The 20,190-nt window shown below is 67.4% G+C and overlaps 2 protein-coding genes across 6 annotated transcripts in view; both read right to left on the bottom strand.

Annotated features, from left to right (window-relative positions):
• Positions 1-1,513: 1,513 nt before the first annotated feature.
• On the bottom strand, positions 1,514-9,622 carry NSMF (NMDA receptor synaptonuclear signaling and neuronal migration factor). Of its 2 annotated transcripts, XM_081151403.1 has the most exons (15): positions 9,433-9,622; positions 9,059-9,120; positions 7,950-8,450; positions 6,773-6,854; positions 5,645-5,713; positions 4,764-4,816; positions 4,199-4,288; positions 3,564-3,688; positions 3,233-3,316; positions 3,117-3,150; positions 2,952-3,022; positions 2,781-2,860; positions 2,509-2,611; positions 2,194-2,269; positions 1,514-1,700 (listed from the first exon to the last, which is right to left on the bottom strand). In XM_081151403.1, the coding sequence occupies exons 1-15, from the start codon at positions 9,501-9,503 to the stop codon at positions 1,603-1,605; spliced, it is 1,599 nt and encodes a 532-aa protein (XP_081007529.1). In that variant the 5' UTR covers positions 9,504-9,622; the 3' UTR covers positions 1,514-1,602. The 2 variants fall into 2 exon arrangements, with proteins under 2 accessions (XP_081007529.1, XP_081007530.1); XM_081151404.1 differs by lacking the exon at positions 5,645-5,713.
• Positions 9,623-10,189: 567 nt separating this feature from the next.
• Positions 10,190-20,190, bottom strand: part of PNPLA7 (patatin like domain 7, lysophospholipase) — a 31,525-nt gene continuing 21,524 nt past the window's right edge. For all 4 annotated transcript variants that reach the window (XM_081151782.1, XM_081151784.1, XM_081151781.1 and 1 more), the window contains 14 exons: positions 18,798-18,861; positions 18,476-18,644; positions 17,341-17,523; positions 17,094-17,212; positions 14,682-14,838; positions 13,497-13,613; positions 13,301-13,370; positions 12,491-12,607; positions 11,946-12,094; positions 11,581-11,733; positions 11,341-11,451; positions 10,908-10,992; positions 10,649-10,752; positions 10,190-10,526 (listed from right to left, as the gene is read on the bottom strand). In XM_081151782.1, coding sequence (XP_081007908.1) covers positions 10,446-10,526; positions 10,649-10,752; positions 10,908-10,992; positions 11,341-11,451; positions 11,581-11,733; positions 11,946-12,094; positions 12,491-12,607; positions 13,301-13,370; positions 13,497-13,613; positions 14,682-14,838; positions 17,094-17,212; positions 17,341-17,523; positions 18,476-18,644; positions 18,798-18,861 — 1,679 coding nt within the window. In that variant the 3' untranslated portion in view covers positions 10,190-10,445. The remainder of the gene's footprint in view (positions 10,527-10,648; positions 10,753-10,907; positions 10,993-11,340; positions 11,452-11,580; positions 11,734-11,945; positions 12,095-12,490; positions 12,608-13,300; positions 13,371-13,496; positions 13,614-14,681; positions 14,839-17,093; positions 17,213-17,340; positions 17,524-18,475; positions 18,645-18,797; positions 18,862-20,190) is intronic.

The raw sequence follows: 20,190 nt of genomic DNA on the forward strand, positions 1-20,190 counted from the left end.
ACCTCGAGCCTCCCGCGGGCGGACCCTCCCGGCCCTTACCCACCGCAGCCGACACCAAGGACCGTGGGGCGGCCGTGCTTGCTGAAGCAGCCCAGCCCGAGACTGCAGGGTCCCACCAGAGGCCAGGAGAGGGGCGGGGGCACACTGCAGAGCTCCTGGCTGTCCTGGGGTGGGGACTGCCGGCGACACGGTAAGTGTGCCTTCTGCGCACACGCTGTGCGGGCAGCTGGGCCCCTTGAGAGCTTCTGTCTGCAGCCTTGCTCGGGTGATTGTTGACAAACAGAAGGCTGGCAGCATCACGCGATGCCAGGCCTGAGGGGTGGGGGAGTCACATGAGGGCCCAGGGCCCCGCCCATCTGGGATGCCCTGGGAACAACGGGTGATGCAGGGCTGTGCCCCCGGAGCTGGGACGCCCACCTAGGAAGGGCTGCTTGCCCCCAGCTCCCAGGTACCCCTCTGGCCTGCGCCCATGCCATCCACTGGTGGCCTCTCCCTAACCCCAGACCTTGATGGCTTTGGATGCACCCAGCTGGCACCAGCTGCTCTGTCCCCAGGCCACTGGGGTAGCCAGGCCGGGCTGTGCCCAGTTCACTGGGGGATGGGTGGCAGTGGGCATATCTGGAAATAATTGAGGCTAAGGGAGGCCAGCTGATCCTGTGGTACTTCATGGCCTCCTGCTGTGGCCACACTGCTGACCGCACACAGAATAACCTGGGGGGGGGTGCTCTGCCCAGGCCCGGGGGCAGAAGTTGCCAGTGGGATACCTCTCCTCTCACCTCTCGCCTGGCCCATTTCAGGGCCACACCCCTGCCCCCTGCAGCCGCCTCCAGGGCCTGCTCCTCTCCAGGCCCCTCCAGCCCTCTGGGAGCCCGGGCCGCCCCCCGACCGCCTCAGGGACTGTGCCCTGGGGGAGGCCGGTAAGCCCCGCGCCCTCGGTCCGGCGGGTGCGCAGGCGGCCCCGCAGCAGGCTCAGAGCAGCTGCCCCGGAGCCCGGGGGGGGTCCCCCGACGCCGAGAGAGGAGACCCGCGGCCGCGCAGCGAGGGTCAGGTTTAATGGTCACTCTACGGATATCGTACACTGTTGGGGCCAGCACCCTGCCCCTCCCTCAGCCAAGGGCGCGGCCAGGCGCCCCGCGGCCCAGGCTCTGCAAAGGGGGGCCTGCCCCCTGCCCGGCGGTGCCAGGGCGCCAGGCTGCCCGCGGCCCTCCAGCGCCCGGGCGCGGGTCCGGGGCCCGAGCGGCCGGGGCTCACCCGCAGGGCCCAGCCCGGCTGGCCCCGCACGGCCCGTCCTCCGCCGCGGGCCCGGGGAGGCGGAGGGACGCGCTGGGCTCGGCCGCGGCTCCGGGCACCTCCGGCGGGGCGCGGGGCGGTGCCCCCCGCCTGCCAGCCCGGTGCACGCTAGGGACCCGGGCGGAGGGCGCAGGGAGCCCGCGGGCGCCCGGGCGGAGGGCGCAGCGCAGCCGCCGGCGCCCGGTGCTGGTGATGGTCCGGCCGGGCCGCGCCCCGGCGCTCGCAGGGCGGGGGATGGCACTTGTTCGTGGCCGGGGCGCCCGAGCCGAGGGCCGCGTGACCCTGAGCGAGAGGCTGCGCGGTCGGCGGCGCTCACAGCGCGTCCTCGAAGTCCAGCAGCTTCGAGTGCTGGCGGCTCTTCCACAGGCGGTACAGGCGGAAGTCGAAGTAGGTCTCGATCATCTGCTTCCCTGCGGGGCGGGCTCCGGTGGGGGCGGGGCTCCGGCGGGGCGGGGCTCCGGCGGGGCGGGGCCAGGACGGGGGCGGGGCTCCGGCAGGGCGGGGCCAGACAGAGGGGCGGGGCTCCGGCAGGGCGGGCCAGGGCAGAGGGGCGGGGCTCCGACGGGGCGGGGGCAGGCCAGAGGGGCGGGGCTCCAGTAGGGGCGGGGCCAGGACAGAGGGGCGGGGCTCCAACAGGGCAGGGCGGGGCCAGGACAGCCGGACGGGGCTCCGGTAGGGGCGGAGCCGGGGCAGAGTGCCAACGGGGGCGGGGCCAGAAAGAGGGGCCGGGCAGAGGGGCGGGGCCAGGAAGAGGGCTGGGCGGGGCTCAGGAAGGGGTGGGGGGCGGGCAGAGGGTCGGGGCTCAGGGAGGGGCGGGGCTCAGGGAGGGGCGGGGCCTGGGGAAATGGGGAGCTCCCTCCTGCACCCCACCCAGCGCGCCGGGCCCCAGCCTGACGAACTCACCTTGGGCAGACAGCTCCAGGGGGGACTCAAAGATGACCCTATAAGGGGTCATGAGGGTCCTGAGATTCTGGAACAGCTGAAAGGAGGGGCGGGGCCGTGAGTTCAGGGCAGGGGAGGGAGGGAGTCCAAGGGCATGACTGGGGAGGGGCAGGAACCCCCACAACTGGCTGGGCTGAGGGCCCAGGGGTTTCTCTGGGCGGATTAAAGGGAGTGGAAAGGGTAATCTGAGAAGAAACGAGGGGGCCGCCTTCTGCCAACTGCTTTCATGGGTCTGGGGTCTCCGAGAGCCTAGGTGGGGCTTGGGGGTCGCTGTACCTTCTCCCCGTTGGGGTTCCCCAGAATGTAGCAGCCCATAATGTGGACGACGTTTGGCTCTGGGTTCACTTTGCTCATCAAGCGGCTCAACCGCTTCCAGAAGCTGGTGGGGGGAGGGCAGGTCACAGGTGGGCTCCAACCCAGGCCCCAGGTGAGGGGGCGGGAGCATCGCGGGGAGGGGCCTGGCTGAGCGCAGAGGGCGCGGCCTCCGCCCGCCTGGCCCCGCCCCTCCATGGCCCCGCCCCTTTGCCCCTGCCACGCCCCCTGCTCACTGGATCATGTCCTCCTCCTTCAGCACCTTGGCAAAGGTGGCCACCTTGTTCTTCAGCAGGTACAGGTGCCCCGGGCCGCCCTGTGGAGACCGGTCAGCATGGCGTCCGCCCAGCGCTCCCCCATACGCACCGGGGCCGGCCCCCCACCCCGCAGGGAGGCGCCGAGCCCACCTGGCAGAAGATGAGCATCTTCCAGATCTTGGCTCCCTTGTGGTAGATGCTCAGCTTCTTCTCGATCTCCTCTGGGGGGGGAGGGAAGTGAGTGCGGCCCCCGACTCCCCAGGCCGGCGCGCACCCCAGCCCCCCCGGAAGGCAGTGGGCACGGAGGGCGCATACCCAGGATGTCCTCGAAGGTCGCGTGCTCGTGGTCCTGGGACAGACAGGCCACACCTGAGTCAGAGCCCTCGGGCAGCACCCACCCGGCACCGGGGGCGGGCGCGGGGGGCACTCACGTAGAGGATGGGGATGATGGAGGGGTCGTCCCTGCGGATGATGGTGGGGATGTACTCGGCTTTGGGCACCTTGGAGGAGATGAGCTGGGGGCGACACAGGAGCTGCTCAGGCCGCAGTGGCCGCGGGGAGCCCCTGTGAGGTCACCCCCCAGCCGTGCAGACGGGGGAGACACCCCCAGGTAGCCCACACTGGAGCCCCGTGAGAAACCCCAACCCCTGCTGGGAGCCCACAGGGGCGGCATAGTCCCCAGGCAGAGACAGCCGAGCTCCCAAGGGAAAAGGACCCCCCTCCCCAGACGGATGGAGGGGCACCTGAGCGGCCAGTCCTCACCATGACCTTGGGCGGCAAGAAGCCCTCGGTGTCACAGGCCACAGCCTCCAGGCCCTTCTCGGTCTCCCAGTCCAGGTCCTCAAAAGCCTCGCCCAAGGTGCAGTGCGAGCTCTGCAGGTCGCCGCCTGGGGGGCGGGGCGGGTCACCGGGACTGGCACCTTCAGCCCACCTCCCTCCCGTCCGGGGGCGGTTCCCGGAGATGGGCGGAGGGCGGAGCTGGCACGCCCCCTCCGGGAGGGGTCTCCAGGCCAGAAAGCACACGGGATGGGCCAGGGAGTGGAGCCAAGACCACCACCAGCCAGAAGCTGCCTGACCGGCCAGCAGGCCCGGGGCAAAGCTGGTGGGAGCCAGGAAGCAAGTGTCCGCTCCAGCCGGGCGCGCCCGGTGCCCCGGGCCGAGGGGAGCTGAGCGCGCAGCCCCGCCCCGGGGGCCGGCAGGGAGCCGCGGCCCATGCGCCTGCCCAGCACCCCGGGGCGCAGGTGCCAGGCGCCCATTTACCCGACGGGTAACCCGAGGCTCAGAGCAGAAGCGCAGCTGCCCCAGCGCGGACCCGCCCGGCGGAGCACAGGGCCTGGGGGCCTGGGGGCCTGGGGGGGCCTCTGGGAGAGGGGGGCTGGCCTGCGCCGGGCACCTACTGTCTCGGGAGTCGTGGGAGGTGTCGGCTTTCATGGGGGTGGGGTCGCTCCAGGACCGGCTGAAGCTCCGCTCGCGCCGCTCAGCGAACGCTGCGGGGAGAGCAGACCCGCCTCAGCGGGCGGGAGGGGGGACGGGACCCCGCGCACCCCGGGTGCCCAGAGGGGCGCTGGGCCGCGGCTGGTCGGCTCTGCGGCGGGGTTTGGGAGGGCTGGAGGCATCCTGCGAGTTCCAGGCTGGGGCAACTGGAGGGTGGGTAGCAGCGATGGGGGGGTCGAGGGACTGTAGGCAGAGCCTGGAGGGCCGGGGTGGGATTTAGGTGCGTGGGCGGGGCTGAGGGCGGGGCCGGAGGCCAAAGGTAGGGGCAGGGCGGGCTAGGGGCTGAGTTTGGGGGTGCTGCGGCAGGGCCAGGGGTGGAGCCTGGGGTGTCAGGGCAGGGCTGGGGGCGTTAGTCCCCAGAGGGGCTGGGCTGGGCCCGTGTCCTTGGGGGTCCTCCCCGCACAGCGCGCATTCGCAGCCCAGCCGGCCAAGAGCAGCCCCCGCGCCCCGCGCCCCCCGCCCCCTTACTCTGGGCCTTCACCCGCCGGCTGCCGACCATGCGCAGGTGTTTTCGGAAGTTCCTGGGGGAACAGAAGGACCGGGCAGGGCTGCTGAGGGCTGTGAGAGTGGGTGGTGGCCCTGTCCCCTAGTCCCCCACACTCCCTGACCGCCACAGCCACCGCCCGTGGCTCTGTTCTTCCCTCTCTCAGCGAGGGACGCCCTCCCGGGGCCCCTAAACTCTCCCAGTGGCCCAGCGCCCACCCAGAGGCAAATCCCAGTCCCCCTCCTTCTGAGACCCCTCCCGGGCTCCCTTTGGTGCCTATTCAAAGGGACAATGACCAAGCCTTCTCCTGCCACCCCACCCTCCACCCCTCGGTGACCCAGGGCACTCAGCACCCCACCTCCACTGCTTGCCCGCCCATCTCCTCCTTGGGCCCAGGCCAGCCTCCCTCCCAAGTGGTCAAGGGCTCCTGCTTCCTGCGCTCAGCTGCGCAGCTGTCTGCATCACCCACAGGTAGGTCTGGGGCTTGCAGACGATGCCCCCTCCCCCACCACTACGTCCCTGGGCCATCTCAAAGGCAGGTCTTCTTTGTCCCCAAATGCTGTGCCTGGACAAAGCCTGATGTCCAAAATGGACAGGCGGCTTCCTGGACACATCTCTGAGAGGGGATCGGGAAGGGTAAGCCTCGCCCAGACCCCACAGCTCTGGGCTTCAAGGTGCCCCCAAAACAAAAGCCTGGGGGGCCCAGGCCACATGACCTCTCCTGCCTGCTGCGTCCCCAGAGCAGGGCCAGGCCAGTGGTCGCCACCACCCTTCCCCCATCTGGTCTGCAGGGGCCTGGGGGGCCCAGGCCAGACCAGCACAGACAAGAGACAGACCCTGGTGGCGAGTGGCTGGCAGGCCCTACCTCTGGATTACAGACGCGGAATCATGCTCCCGCTTCCGGCGCTTCCTCTCCGCGTAGCCCCTGAACACCCTGGGAAACCACCGGGAGTCAGCACTGCCTTGGCCACGGACAGAGGAACAGACACGAGGGGACAGAAGAGGGAGCACAGGGACCAGACCGGTGGGGCATCCGGGGTGCTGGACCTGGCAGAGGGGTCCTGGCCCACCTTGTCCTGGCCTGGCCTGGCCCCTGGCAGGACAGCTGCAGCCTCAGTGCCCGAGGGCACGCAGCACTCCCACAGTCAATGCCCAGGTCCCTGGCTGGCCCAGACTTATTTGGAGGGTGGTGGGAGGACTCCCCAGGGACAACCGCATGCCCTTAGGCTGCAGGTCCCACAGGGTACTTACGAGATGCTAGAGGCGAGGCCAGAAGGGGCAGCGTGAGAGAGAAGACACAGTGAGCCTCGACCCCTCGGCCCCCCAAGCTCCCTGCAGTCAGTACCCTCCTGTGCTTGACTCAGAGAGTCCCCCACAGGGACCCCAGGAACCAGAGGGGCGCTGCACACTGCAGTCACCACAGCCCATGCCACCAGGTGCCATGACCTGTCAGGCAGGCACAGAGGCCTGACTGCCCTGCCAGCCGGGGGCCCGAGGGCATGGTGGCACCACTTCCTGGCCCCAGGGTAGGTAGCTTCTTTGGTGTGGAGCCCACTACAACAGAGGATGGCCCCTGGAGGGAGCCCGAGGACAGAAACCCAGCTATGTGTCATAGGTGCAGGAGGGCAGACCCCCGGGCCCCTGAGTTGTGGTCACTCGCGGTGTACATGGAACACCAGTGGGCTGCTGTCTGGGGGCATGTGTGAGGGCAGAGCCTTGTAGGCAGAGCTGGGTGACACGGGCCCAGGAGAACCGCCCCCACTGGTGACTGTATCAACCGTGGACAGGACAGGATGCACAGAAAGGAGGAACAGTGAGGAACGGGGGAGGTCGGGGGCGGGGGGGTGAGAAGAGCAGCTGGCCTTTCTTCCTTCAGAGTGACACCATTTCTGGGCTCGTGGGGCTGCTCAGAAACAGCCACCAGGTGGGCCCAGGGGAAGGAGAGGGTCCAGGAAGAGGCCCCATGCGGGCACATGTCAGGGACATGACTCACGCTTGCATAGTTGTGGTTGCTGTCTGGAAGCTGAAGAGGTTCTCCTTGGGGAACCAGGTGCGGATGGGGGTGGGGGTGTCCTCTGGAAGAGACAAATGCGCAATGACCAGGGAGGCGTGGGGGGTCCTGCTGGGGAAGGGGGTGCTTCCGCCGCAGCCCTAGAGCCAGAGGCTGGCGCAGGGCATGAGGCGAGGTGCACCCACGCAGCTCAGCCGCTTCGTGACGCTTTGACTGTCCTTGCTTAGCTCTCCCTTTGGTTGCCCACAGTTGGGGAGCATTCCTTTGAAAGCACAACCTGTCCCCGGGGTGCCCTGGAAAGGACTCATTCTGTCTCCCTTTGGGAAGGAGGGGCAGGCCAGGGACAATGGCTGCAGCCCCTCCTGGGTCTTCTCTGCAGCCTGGAAGCTCTGGTGTGAGCCAGACCTCCCCTCCCCGGGACCCTACCAGGGGGCAGAGGTAGAGACCCTCAGGGAGCATGGACCTGCTACAGCTCCTAGACAAGGTAGGGGAAGGCTGAATCAGCTCAGCCCTCTCACCCTGACCCCTGCCCAACCCCTCACCTGTGTCCTTCAGAGAAGCACGAGATCGTGGAGGGGAACTGCCCACACCCAGCCCTGTGCCCTGATGCCAAGAGGACTGTGGACTTGAAGCCCAGGAGGTGGCCTCAGAGAATGTGGCAGCTCAACTAGAGCTCTGCTCTTCAGGACGTGACCTCCGAGCCAGGAGGCACGGGGCTGCTTGAGAGTCCCAGGGAGGCCTTTTCAAGACACAGTGGGCCTATGGGTCCCCAGCCACCCACACAGCCCGACGACCCCGGGGGAGAGGCCCACCGGCTGGCCAGGCCACAGACAGCTATGTATGTCCTGAAATATGTGGGAGCCCCGTTTGATGGGCCTGGGACCGTTCCCCAGGACTCCCCAATCTTCCAGCTAAGTCCATGCTTTCAGCCTGCTCAACCCTCACGATCTTCCCAAGCCCCCTCCCCCGGGAAGCACTGTTTGACTGGCGTGGTGCTGGCAGAGCCAAAGCCGACTATGGGCATGAGGCAGGGCAGCAGGACCCTACTTGCATGCTGTGACCTAGGCACCCTCCGCCTGTCCAAGCCCCACAGGGGTTGCCGCTGGCAGACCCGGGCCCTGGACTCCGCCAGGCCTGCCCACGCCCGTGATGCCCTCACCAGCCACGCGGTCCACACTGTACATCCTTTCCAGCTTCTTGCGGCGGCCAGTGGCCTGGGGCAGAGGGGGCTGGTCCAGCCCAAAGGCCCGAGGGGAGGGGCCAGGGGCCAGCTGGGCGCATCCCGGACATTCCTTGGAGCCCTGGCGGCTGCCCGCCCAGCTCTGGCAGGGTGTGCTGACGTCCTCGCGGCTGCTGCCCGGGCTGGCACGCAGGGGCTGGCTGTGGTGGTGGGGATGCTGCTCCCGGTGCCGCCGCCCCTTCACCACCGCCAGCTCAATGGCCTCGGCCTCTGGGCTGGGCAACAGGGCTGGCTCCCCGGAGATGGTGTACACGCGGGGCTGGGGGCCCTCTCCGGCCGGCTTCCCCATGACTGCCTCCTCCGAGAGGCTGCCCTCATAGCGGCCGTTTGAGACCAGGGAGAGGCGGCGCTTGTTCTGGGGGGCCGGCTGCATCTCGGGGGACCCGTCGTGGCCAGAGTAGGCGTCAGCCAGCAGGTGGTCTGGGGAAGAGGCACCGGGTGAGCCTGCGGCCTGAAGGCCCTGCCCGCCCAGTACCCTGGTGCTCAGGGGGCAGGGAATGCCCAGAGGTGCTTGGCCCGGACGGGGGACGGGCTGCCCCCAGCCCACTAACCAAGCCCAGTCCCTGCTGTCTGCAGCAGAGGCTTCCCTGTGCTCCCGCCAGGGGCTCCACCTGCCTCCTGTCTGGGCCCCAAGCCCCTGGGTGGGGAGGCGACAGGATGTGCTACCTGCGGGTGATGGGGCAGCGGAACCAACGGGCCACCTCCTAGCCTGCCACCTCACTCGTGCCCAGCGCCAACTTCTCCCCTCCCCCCCGCCAGCTGGCCCCCAGAGACAGTGGTGCCAACCCTGGGGGTGCCAGGAGGCCTGTTGCCATGCCAACGGCCCAGGCTGGGTGGGTGCCATGGTGATGAGTGCCTGGGAGCTCCTGGGGCGCCAGGCAGGGAGGGCAGGGGCATGAGGCAGCCAGCCCGGCCGGGCAGCTGCGGGCTCACCCCCCGCAGCCCCCAGGGCCGGCCCGCAGCAGGGGACCGCGGGCCCTGGGGTGCGGGCTGCGGACAGACCCGCCCGGCACCCTCCCGTGGCCTACCTGCTCCGTTCCGGTTCTCAGGGTGACTCTGGGACAGGTACTCGCCGAAAGCTCGGGCGGCGCTGAAGGGTGGACAGCGGGCCGTCAGGGCTCCGGCCCCTCCTGGCCCCCGCGGCCGGGCACGGGGACCCCGCCGCCGCCCTGCCCCGGCCCCCGCGAGGGAGGGGTCGGGCCACCCGGGCAGCCCTCCCATCCCACCCACAGAGGCAGGGCTCGCAGGGCGCAGCGCCAGGACCCTTGGGTCCCAGGGCCCGCGGCCGGACCCGCGGACCGCCCCTGGTCAGCCTCCCGGGGGCCCGTCACCCCGAGTGGGGGGCTGAGGTCTCGGGGGCACGCGCGGAGGCGGGGGGCGGCGCGGGGGCCGCCGCACTCACCGCACTTTGGCCGCCACGGAGGACATGGCCTCGCTCCGCAGCGCCCTCCTCCGGGAGGCGGCGGCGCCCATGGTCGCGGCGCCCGCGCATCCCCGGCCTCAGGGCGCGCCCCGCGCCCGCCGCCTCCGCCGGGACAGCCGCGCCGCGCAGGGGCCGGGGCTCGGGCCGGGGACCCACATGGCCTCGCCGGGCCTCCGCGCCGCACCGGCAGCCGGCGCCCGAGCCGCGGGCAGGACGCGGGGCGCTCCGCCCACCGCACGTCAGCGCGGGGCGGGCCGGGCGCGGCTCCGCCCACAGCGCCGGGCTGGGGGCCCCGGGGCCTCGCCCGGGCGGGACGGGGCGGCCGCGGTCACCGCCTGCCGGGCCCTCGGCGCTCGCCGCCCGCGTCCCCAGGCCCCGCGGGGACCTGCGGGGGCAGCGGCACAGCCCCTCCTACTGTTCGCAGCCCCCCCCCCTTAACGACCCGGGAACGGGAACGGGACCGGCGGGGCCTCCCGCGTCCTGTGCGTGCGGCGCCCGAGCAGCGCCTCGGGGACCAGGAGGGGCTCGTCCTTCGTAGGGGGACCTGCTCCCCCCCAGGTCCCGCCCCGCCCCGGCCTGGAACTGGTGCCCAGGGGTTTCCAGTCCCAGAAGAGGGTGTGTGGGCTCCCCGAGGAGGGCGGCCCCGCCCACGGCCCTGCGACGCGCCCCGGCGGGCAGAGGCGGCTCCGGCCTGGCTGCGCCCTGCGCAGGTCGGGCGCAGGGACCACGCGGCCCACAGGGTCACATCTACTTTATTGACACTAGGCGGGCGCTTCGGGCGCCCACGCCGCTCGGGGGCCTGCAGGGCTGGCGCAGCTGGAGGCTGCTGGGTGCAGGGGTGCGGGGTGCGCCCCCAGGAGTGGCCGGTGCAGTGCTGACGCCCGCGGCCCTGCGCGCAGCCAGGTCTCCGGCCCCCAGGCCTCGGTCCCCAGGACAGGCCGCTGGAGGTGCGGCCTCAGGGGTCGTCGGAGCTGAGACCGCTGCCGTCTCGGTCAGGGAGCCAGGGGCGCGGCGTCCTGGGGCGGTCTGGGGGCGGCCACACTGGGGAGCTGAGGAAGCGAGGGCTCATCCTCCTGGAAGCAGACGGCAGTCAGGTGGGGGTCCCCCAGCCTGGGAGGGAGGCCCGCCGAGGGGCAGCCAGCCTGTTTGGGGCCCTCAGAGGTGGGGGGGGGCACGGGGCGTCCCTGCAGCTCACCGAGTCGGAGCCTCCCTCGGCCGGGGAGCTCTGGAAGTCCGCATAGGTATCTTGGGGGCCGTCGGGCAGCCCCTCCTCGCACTCGGTCAGGTAGTCAGACTCGTCTAGGCAGAGGGGGGCACGTTGGTCCCCTCCAGAGGGCGGGGCCCGCCCACAGCGAGCCAGGTCCAGGCCGCTGGATGAGCATGCCAGGGGTGTGGGGGACACTGCCACCAGCACCCTCAGCTGTGTGGGCGCAGGTCCTGGGTGTTCCACTCACCATCCACCACGGCCACCTTGGCGGGCTCAATGCGCGACACAATCTCCGCGAGGTCGGTGAAGGAGGCGTTGGGGCAGGTGAGGACCTGCAGGGCCAGCGGGGAGGACCCGTCCAGGCAATGGCACTGCTCCCTGTGCCCCCTGACCACAGCCGACTGCCCAGCCCGGCCGCAGCCCCGGCCCCTCTGTGGCCTTAGCTCGCTGAGGATGGGCAGGGGCCTGGAAGGTGGGCAGAGTCCTGGGCAGACCCCAGCCCAGACCACCATCCTCTCTGGAGGGGACCTGGGCAGAGGCTAGGAGTCCCCAGAGCCACTGCCTCTGTCTTCTGGCCCATGGCAGGTGCTGCTGGCTGGGCACCCACCTGGGGTGGTTGGGGGAGGGGAGGACGGGTCACAGGACCGGAGGGGGAGGGGGAAGGGGCCCGGGGCACTCACATCGAAGGCCTTCATCTTGCTCGTGCCCTGCCGGTCCTGCAGCATCTTCTCCAGCACACCACTGCGACTCCAGATGCCAAACACTGTCCGCCCGTGCTGGTAGCCCACCTCCTGCACACAGCGGGGACGGGGGCTGGGTGCTGGGCCCCACCTCCTGTTCTCAGAAGGGCAGGGGGCCGGGGAAGAGGCAGCCAGACACTGGAGCCCACTGGCCACTGCCCCCTGCCCCCCCACACTCACACAGATCTCTGTGAACTTGCCGAAGTCCAGGGTGCCATAGCTGTCGATGGGCGGGCGCAGGTACTCGCAGTAGTCGCTGTTCCTAACCTCCTCCAGCTGGCGCACGCAGCACACGTAGGCCAGGCGTGTCTGGATCTCCGCCATGTTCAGCACCTGCCATCACCACGGCCTCCTGGGTCTCACACCCTGGTACCTTCCTGTCCTGCCCACCCCCAGGGGAGACGTAGCTCTGCCAGGCTGGTCCCTTTTCCCAGAGCTGGTCCTGGCTGAGCAGGGATAGTGATGGACCCAGGACCAGGAGGTGCAGAGAGGCTGAGAGAAGCTGCAGAGTGGCCAGTCCTGCCCCACCCAGGGCTGTGCCCCACCTTGACTTTCGTGGCCAAGGGGTTCCAGCGCTTCCACAGCAGCCACCACCCAGACAGAGAGTCGCCATAGTTGGTGAGGTCCGTCTCGTCCTGGCTGCCCACGTCAATGGCGATCACCACCTTTGCCCCCATCGATCTGGCCACATCCGCTGGGGGGGAGACCCTGGTCACCACCCGGGACAGGTACAGGGAGCCCCAGGTAGGGCAGAGCCTGTCTGACAAGCCCTGAGGCCAGTTGAGTGCACAGAACCGTCCAACAGGTGACAGGTGTGCCCGAGGGAGGGGCCTACCCTCACAGCACGCCCGACACCTGCGGGCTGTTAGTTCCAACTGCGGGCACAGACGGGAGGTAACTGCTCCCAGCCTCTCCCTGGCCCTTGTGCTGAGCACCGCTGAGCTGACAAATGAAGCCATATGCTGGACTCACGGTGCCCGAGCACTTGCGTGTGCGTGTCCCCTGCTCCGAGCCAGCCTCTGATTTCCCCTGGCACACGCTGAAGGGAGCGTGCACCAGACCTCCAGGAGCGGGCGCGGAGCTGCAGTACCTGGGAGGTTGTTGATGTAGCCCCCATCCATCAGCAGGTGTCCGTCCTTGGGGTCGCAGAGGGGGGGCATGTAGCCCGACAGGGACATGCTGGCACGCACGTACCTCCACAGGGAGCCTGGGGGGATCCAGAGGGGTGGGGAGGCCGACTGACATGCACAGGGAAAGGAGAGGAGCCTTTCCTGCCACCGTGTCCGCCCTGCACCCTCGGCTCACAGCCTGGCCTGCGAGGGGTCCTGAGGCCAGCATGTCCACCTCTGGTGAGGGCACTAGGCCTGGACACACCTCCCGGACATCATCCTCCCCGAGGCCCGAAGAGCCAGGCATACTCTGGGGTGTCCCCACTTCCAAACTGCCAAAGCCTCCGGCCAGCCCCGCCCTTCCCCACACCTCTGGACAGGTTCAAGCGGCTCCAAAAATGCTGCCCTGGAAGGGGCCTCTGTGCCACCCACGATCAGCTTTCTCCTCACGTCCTCACCCAGTTTCACCAAGCGCATCTAACAGACCGACATCCACACCCCAAAACCGACGTGTGCCCTCCGTCTGCACCCCGTGACCTGAGTGTGCCCTTCACTGTCCCTCCCCACTCGGGTCACACGTCGTCTCCACTCCGAGTCTTTCTGGCCTTCAGGGGGTCTCTGGGCTCCTGGCAATTCCCCGGCACGCCATCCTCCATGTGCGTGGCAAAGCCACTATGTCAGACTCCCTCAGGGGACCTTGGGGCTTCCTCGGCTCAGGGAGCAGCTGGGCTCTCCTCTGCCCTGCGTGGGGCCATGCGGCGGGAGCCCCCCGGCAGGAGGCCAGTGCTCACCGTCGGTGTGGACCCGCATGGCGGAGGCAGAGATGTCCGTGGTGATGGTGAAGTAGGGGATCCATAGGTCCTGCATGGAGAACAGGGCTCAGCGGGGCACCCTCCCTGCCACCAAGGGGTAAGGGAGGGGACACGGAAGGTGCTGTGTGTGCAGACAGGCCAGGCCGGGGTTCCCCGGGGTGGCCAGTTGGGGCACCTCGATCTGCCGGTCCTTGAAGACGCTGCAGACGCTGCTGTTGAATCCGGCCCCCGAGAACATGGAGGTGATGGGATAGGTCAGGTCCAGCATGGTCTTCATCATCGACGTCATGTCCTGAGGGGGGGGACAGTGAGGCCCGTGAGGGGGAGACTCCCCCACCTGGGGCACAGGCAGGGACCCAGCGGGAGCCTGCGTCTGGAGGAGGGGCAGGGACAGGGCACCAACACGTCCTCCCCCCAGAACAAAGGTGTGGAGGAAGCACCCTTGAGGATGGGGGTCCCTGGGGGGGGACCGCTGTGGTCGGACAGCCGCCTGGGGGTCCTGTGGGGATACCGCTGACCCTCGATCCACAGCGGGGGAGATGCAGCAGGTGAGCGGCGAGAACTCCCGACTCGGCCCTGAGGCCTCTGAGACTAAGGAGGCCCACGGAGGCCTCCCTGGGAGGGAGCGGCTTCCGGTCATGCCCAGGTTGGCCCTCACGCTCGGCCTTGGCCGGTGACCCTCCCGCGCCGCAGCCCCCCCGCTCCGGCCGGTCAGTCCTGGGCTTGCCGGCCGCCTCCATTCACCACAGGCCCGGTGCGGACGCCAGTGTTTCCTGTGTCCCTCATGCTCTGGCATTTGGGTCTCACAGACCCGGGAGAGACTGCACCCCAAGGTGCCCTGGGGTGTCTATTAGCAAACTCACCAATGCAGAGCCCCTCCTGCACCCCATTTATCAAAATCTCACACAAGCCAACATTCCCCTGCCCAACTCACCCCAGGGCCAGGGACCATGCCACTGGGCACAGCCCCCATGTCCCCAGCCCACCGGCATCATTCAGAGGAACTGATCTTAAGCCATGGACCCTGCCTTTCCCGCAGAAACCCCAATACGGGCTCTGGCCTGGGGCTCCCCGGTGGCCCCATGGGGTGGCCATGCCTTTTTCCAGTGGAACTGCCACTAACACTGAACTTTTCCTTTCACTGGCGCTGACCTCTCCGTGTTGTGCTCAGTCACCTTTACACATTGAGACCCGGCACCAACAGAGCCAACCCCTCAACACTGGCGTGGTCACGCCCCAGGTGCTCCCCTCTGCCCCACAGCCACACTCTGCGCCCGGAGCCCTGCAGAACCGCATGCGGGGCCTGTGGTCCCAGTGCCCTCCTGCCCCACAGCTCCACAGGGACTGGCCCTGTGCTCACCTCAGCCCACTGCTTGGCCCGGATCCGAATCTGGCTGTAGCTCCTCTCCTCGGCGTACAGGGCACCCATGAAGGCCCCGATGGACGTCCCCCCTACCATGTCCACGGGGATGCCGCACTCTGTCAGGGCTCGGATGATGCCGACCTGGGCGCAGCCTCTGTGCCAACCAGGAGCAGAAGCAGCAGTCAGTGCCTCCACCGGGACCTGCACTCAGTGCCCGGCTGAGGGCCCTGGGACAACTGTGAGTCCCACTCACTCCTGCTTGATGCCCGTCTCTTGCCCAAGTGGCAGGAAATGGGGCAGAGACCCAACTCAGAGGGACTGCAGACGTCATTTAGTGCCTCTCTGGTGTCCTGAGGGGCAGCCAACAGTTGGCCTCTTCCACCCACCAGTGTCCAAGAGGCTGTGCCACTAAACAGGCTTTGGATGGACTCAGGATGGGTGGGGACACAAGTCCAGGCCCATTTGGAAAGGGGGTCCTGGTAAACTCCCCAGGGGTCGGCATGAGTGGGGCACAGACGAGCCCTGCAGGGACGGGAAAGCGGGCATTGGACTGAAGTGGTTACTCTGCGCCTCAAACCACTGTTAGCATTTCTCACATGATGTCTGGCACTAACAAAAATGACCAGCAGAGGAGACCACGTGACCGCAGCCCGGAGAAGAAATAAACAGTGGAGGTGGGACCAGAGGAAGCAGGTAACAGAGACGCTGACACAGGCTAGGACACGGCTGCTTAAAAAGCCAAGGAGCTGCCAGGCCAGCGTGGCTCAGCGGTTGAGCATCGACCAATGATCCAGGAGATGGCATTTTGATTCCCGGTCAGGGCACAGGCCCGGGTTGTGGGCTCGATCCCCAGTCAGGGGCGTGCAGGAGGCAGCTGATCAATGACTCTCATTAATGCTTCAACTCTCTCCCTCTCCCTTCCTCTCTCTGAAATCAAGAAAAATGTATTTTTTAAAAAGCCAAGGAGCCAAAAGGTGGCCGCAGCCCAAGTCCTCCTTGATGGATGAGTGACAAAGCGCGGAGCGTACATGCGAGAGAATGTCTTTCAGCCTCAAACAGGAAACGGGAGGGAGATCCCAACACAGGCTACAACGGGGTGGGCCTTGAAGACACGATGCTGAGCAAAAGAAGCCGGTCACAGGACAAACGCTGTGTGACCCACTCCTAGGAGGGCCCTGGAGGCGTCGGGTCCACAGAGACAGGAAGTGGACGGTGGGTGCCAGGGCTGGGGAGGGGTGGGAGTGAGTGTTTCATGGGGACAGAGTGTCAGTCTGGGAAGAGCAAGTCCTGGAGATGGTGGGGGGGGGGGTGGCAGCATAACAGTGTGAACGTGCCCAATGCCAGTGAGTTGCAGATGCAGACAGATGAGAGGTGATGGGTGACGAATGACAGGTGATGGGTGGTAGGTGATGGGTGACGGATGGTGGGTGATGGATGATGGGTGACAGGTGATGGATGAGGGGTGACAGATGGTGATGGGTGATGGGTGACAGGTGATGGATGAGGGGTGACAGATGGTGGGTGACAGATGGTGGGTGACGGATGATGGGTGACAGGTGATGGATGGTGGGTGACGGATGATGGGTGATGGATGGTGGGTGACGGGTGACGGATGGTGGGTGATGGGTGACAGGTGATGGATGATGGGTGACAGGTGATGGATGGTGGGTGACAGATGGTGGGTGAGGGGTGATGGATGGTGGGTGATGGATGGTGGGTGATGGATGTTGAGTGACAGATGGTGGGTGACGGGTAATGGATGGTGGGTGACAGATGGTGGGTGATGGGTGATGGATGTTGGGTGATGGATGTTGGGTGATGGATGTTGAGTGACAGATGGTGGGTGACGGGTAATGGATGGTGGGTGAGGGGTGACCGGTGACAGATGCACAGACTGTGGGAGGGAGAGGTGAGGAACTCAGCCTCGAGGACACAACCATTCTAGAATAGGAAAGCGATTTAGAAACAGATGAGCAGATGGCTGGAGAGCAGCTGCAAGGGGGTGTCTCTGGGACACTGCTGGGTGGGGGCAGGATGGGCAGGAAAGGCTGTTTTGTGCGGCATAAATACCACAGGGCCTCAGAAAATGGCCATATGGCTGTTAAACTAAGTATTGACTAAAACTAAATTTTCATTAAAAACGCTGCTGATGGAGCCATGTGATGGGCCAAGCAGGTCCAAGCCCGTGCCAGCTGCTCCGCCCCGGCGCCCGCTGCCCGCGACCTGGGCGGCCCGGCCTCGGGGGACACGCGGCGCGGGGGACGCTCCGGCTCATCGCGGGGGGGGGGTGGGGGGGGTGTGCACCGTGCCACAGGCCAGGCCGACTCGGGTCAGCGGGGCCCGCCCCCCCCCCCGCCCCCCCCGCCCCCCCCCCGCCCCCCCCGCCCCCCCCCCCGGGGCTGGACTCACCGGGCCCCGCCCCCGCCCAGCACCAGGGCGATGGCGTTTCCGGTCAGCACGCGCGCCAGGCGGGAGAAGTCGGCGTGGCGGTCCGGGGGCTTCTGCGACAGGCGCTCGTACAGCTCCACCTGGGGGCGGGCGGCGGGCGGCTGTGACGGGGGGGGGGGGGGGGGGGGGGGGGGGAGCCCAGGCCCCGGCTCCGGCTCGCAGCGCCCCCGCCCGGGCCCCCAGCGCCCCCGCCCCGCCCCGCCCTCACCAGCTTGGGGAGGCTCCTCCGCGAGAAGACGCGGCGCGGGCAGCACAGGTGCAGGTGCCCCGAGCACCAGCTGCGCATGTTGAGCCAGTCGGCGGTGCGCGCGGGCGCCGGGCCGTCCTCGCGGTGCAGCAGGACCAGCTGCTTCTGCGCGCGCGCGGCCGTGCTCTCCAGCATCCGCTCCAGCTGCGGGCGGCCCGCGGTCAGCGCGCCCGGCCGGGCCGGGGGCCCGAGGCCCGCGCCCGACGCCGCGCACCGGCCAGGTGGCGCCCCGGTTCTGTAAACCAGCTGGGCGGTGGCGCCTCTGCCCTGGGCTGGGAGGCTGTGCCCAGGCTGCCTCCCCAAACGGGGCCCCTCGAATACGCGGAGACCTCAGACAATGGACCTTGCACAGGCTCCCTCGCCAGGGAGCCTCACTCCCTGCACAAGAGGGACCCGCATCACAGGGCAGGAGCTTCTGGCTGCCCCAGGGCCAGGGGCAGAAGCTGGAGGTGACAACAGGGACAGAACCAAGGAAGGAGAGAGGAGAAACCGGCTGCAGGGAGGATGAGCGTGCAGTGCATACTCCAGACTCAGGAAACGAGTGACAGTGCCCGTGGGGGGATGTGGCGCCCAGGCTCGCGCACAGCGTCTGGGGAACGCGAAGATGCACCCTCTGGCCCAGCTGGGCCCGTTTCAGAAAATAACATCCCAGCCCAGGGACTGGGACAGATGGGTGGCGGGGACAGACAGGGAGACTTCGAGGTGAGAAAACATAGGGCACTGTTTCTATAAGGTCATCCCTACGAAGCAGCTGCACACACAGAGCACACTGAGATAGGGTCAGAGGCTCCAGCTTCACACGGGGCCGTGGCCAGGGCACTCTGCTCTGTTAAAACCACCACCAGACATACACATCTGGGTGTCAGCTCCTATCACCCGTCCTTGAGATGTTTAAATATTTCACTCAAAGGAAAAGAGCAACAGAGGGATCTGAGGAGAGTGGCGGCCCCAGCCAGGACCTGCCTGGCCAGCAGCCCCAGCCCCACTCACTGCTCACTCCACCCCCTAGAGCCCCACCCTGTCCCACCCATAGCCTCATCCTCAGCCCAGCCCTGCCCACTTCCCCACAAAACCCTGAAACCCCAGGGCAGCGCACCTCGCCCACGGTGGGCTCCTGCTCGCCCAGGCCCACAATGAGGATGCAGTCGGCCTGCCGGATGCAGCGCTGGGTCCAGGGCGTGAGCGTGCTGTCTGCCTGGTAGAGCACGATCCGGTGTATGTCCTCCTGCTGCCCCAACCAGCTGGACAGCCGGTACTCGTGGATACTGGAAGGCATTGACGTGGGAAGCACAGACATGGGGGGTGCAGACATGGGGGGCAGACCCCAGGGTGCACATAGACACAGGGCCCGTTTCAAGGCTGTGCCTAGGCCTGTGGAGGGCAGGGGCCGGGCTGTGTCCCAGGTGGAGGCTGTATACCTATCCAGGGCGGCAGAGCCGAGGCGCTGTTTTATATTGTCGCTGGTCAGCAGCAGGACAGGGCCTGAAAAACAGAGCCACGGGTTAAGGGAAACTGCCCCGGCAGCCCACCGCTGAGGACAGGGAGGCCCGTCCACAGGAGCAGCCACAGGGCAGCAGACAGGAGCACCAGCCCCAGGTATGCTCCTCCTGAAAGCCAGGAGAAGCCTTGCACCTTTCAGTAAGGAAGTGCCTGTGGCCGAGGACGGCCCCTGGGCAGGCAAGTCCTCATGGTGAGAGGTGGGTGCTGAGTCCCTGGAGCTGGGAGGGCTGCACCAGCCCAGGGGCTCACCAGGTACAGGGACAGGGGGCCTCTCTGAACCTCAGTCTCCTCATCTGCACACAAAGGAGTTGAAGCTCTGCAGCACTGAGACTGTGTGTTGGGGGCAGGGGAAGCATAGCTTGTAAAACGCAAGATAATATAATTCCCAAATCGAGACCAGCGAGGCTGGCTGGATCCCAGTGTGGTGCAGCCCTCAGGGTTGAGGTGCGTGACTTCACACATCTGTGTCTGAAATCAGCAAGCGCCTTCCATCTGCGGCATCTTAGAGCCACAGACAAAGTTGTCAGGGCCTGATCAACCAGCAAGGTGGGTGACAGAATCCAGGGAAGGGCTGCGGGGGCTCGGGACAGAAGTTGGGACAGAAGCCGAGACAGGGCACCATCTGAGGGCTGCCCAGGACCAGCCCCAGGCCCCGGGCTGAGGGGACCCGGAGTCTGGTGTCGCAGCAGGAGCGACGGACGCTGGGGGCTTCCTTCTCATCCTGCACTAATGTCAGAGCTCTCCCGAGGGTGTCTGCAAAGGCCTGCCTCCGAGGGGCCCTGGAGACACACAGCGCTGACTCCAATGGTGTCACCTCCAGCGGTGACAGAAGGTGATTTAACTTTGGGTGGTGGGCACACAGCGTAATATACAGACCTCGTAATATAGAAACCCCAATAAACTTAATAAAAAGTAAATTATAAAAAAGAAAGAAGCCTGTTGCTGTGGGAAAGCACCTCCTGGTGGGTGGGGCAGGGCGCTGTGCTAACTGCCATGGCGGACACTCACAACTGTACACAGACGCACAACATGTTAGCAATAAGAACACATCCTGACTTGGGGATTCTAAGGGTTCTCGGGAACTTTGCTTCTTGCTCCTGAGCCCTAACGTTTTAATAGCTTTCAGGAATTTGGAAACGCTACCGAAGCTTCCTGGCCCCAGCCAAGGGCGTTTGATGCTGCTGGCTGCACCCCAGCCCCTGCGGTGTGCTCGGCGTGAGGTGGAGGTGGGGGGTTGTCTGCCCCCAGGCTCCTGGGAGCTGCCCGCCATGTGACTGATGCCAACCCTATGGAGGGATGGGCTGCTGCCCG

Source organism: Miniopterus schreibersii (genome assembly GCF_964146895.1).
Source record: "Miniopterus schreibersii genome assembly, chromosome: 11".
Lineage (NCBI taxonomy): Eukaryota > Metazoa > Chordata > Mammalia > Chiroptera > Miniopteridae > Miniopterus > Miniopterus schreibersii.

What these genes read in the sequence shown, in the direction of transcription:
- NSMF (XM_081151403.1), bottom strand. Translation starts at nt 9,503, where the DNA reads ATGGGCGCCGCCGCCTCCCGGAGGAGGGCGCTGCGGAGCGAGGCCATG. An exon ending in CCGGCGGGTGAAGGCCCAGA is followed by an intron (nt 4,289 to 4,763) that starts GTAAGGGGGCGG and finishes CTCTCCCCGCAG; the next exon opens with CGTTCGCTGAGCGGCGCGAG. An exon ending in TCTTGCCGCCCAAGGTCATG is followed by an intron (nt 3,317 to 3,563) that starts GTGAGGACTGGC and finishes TGTCGCCCCCAG; the next exon opens with CTCATCTCCTCCAAGGTGCC.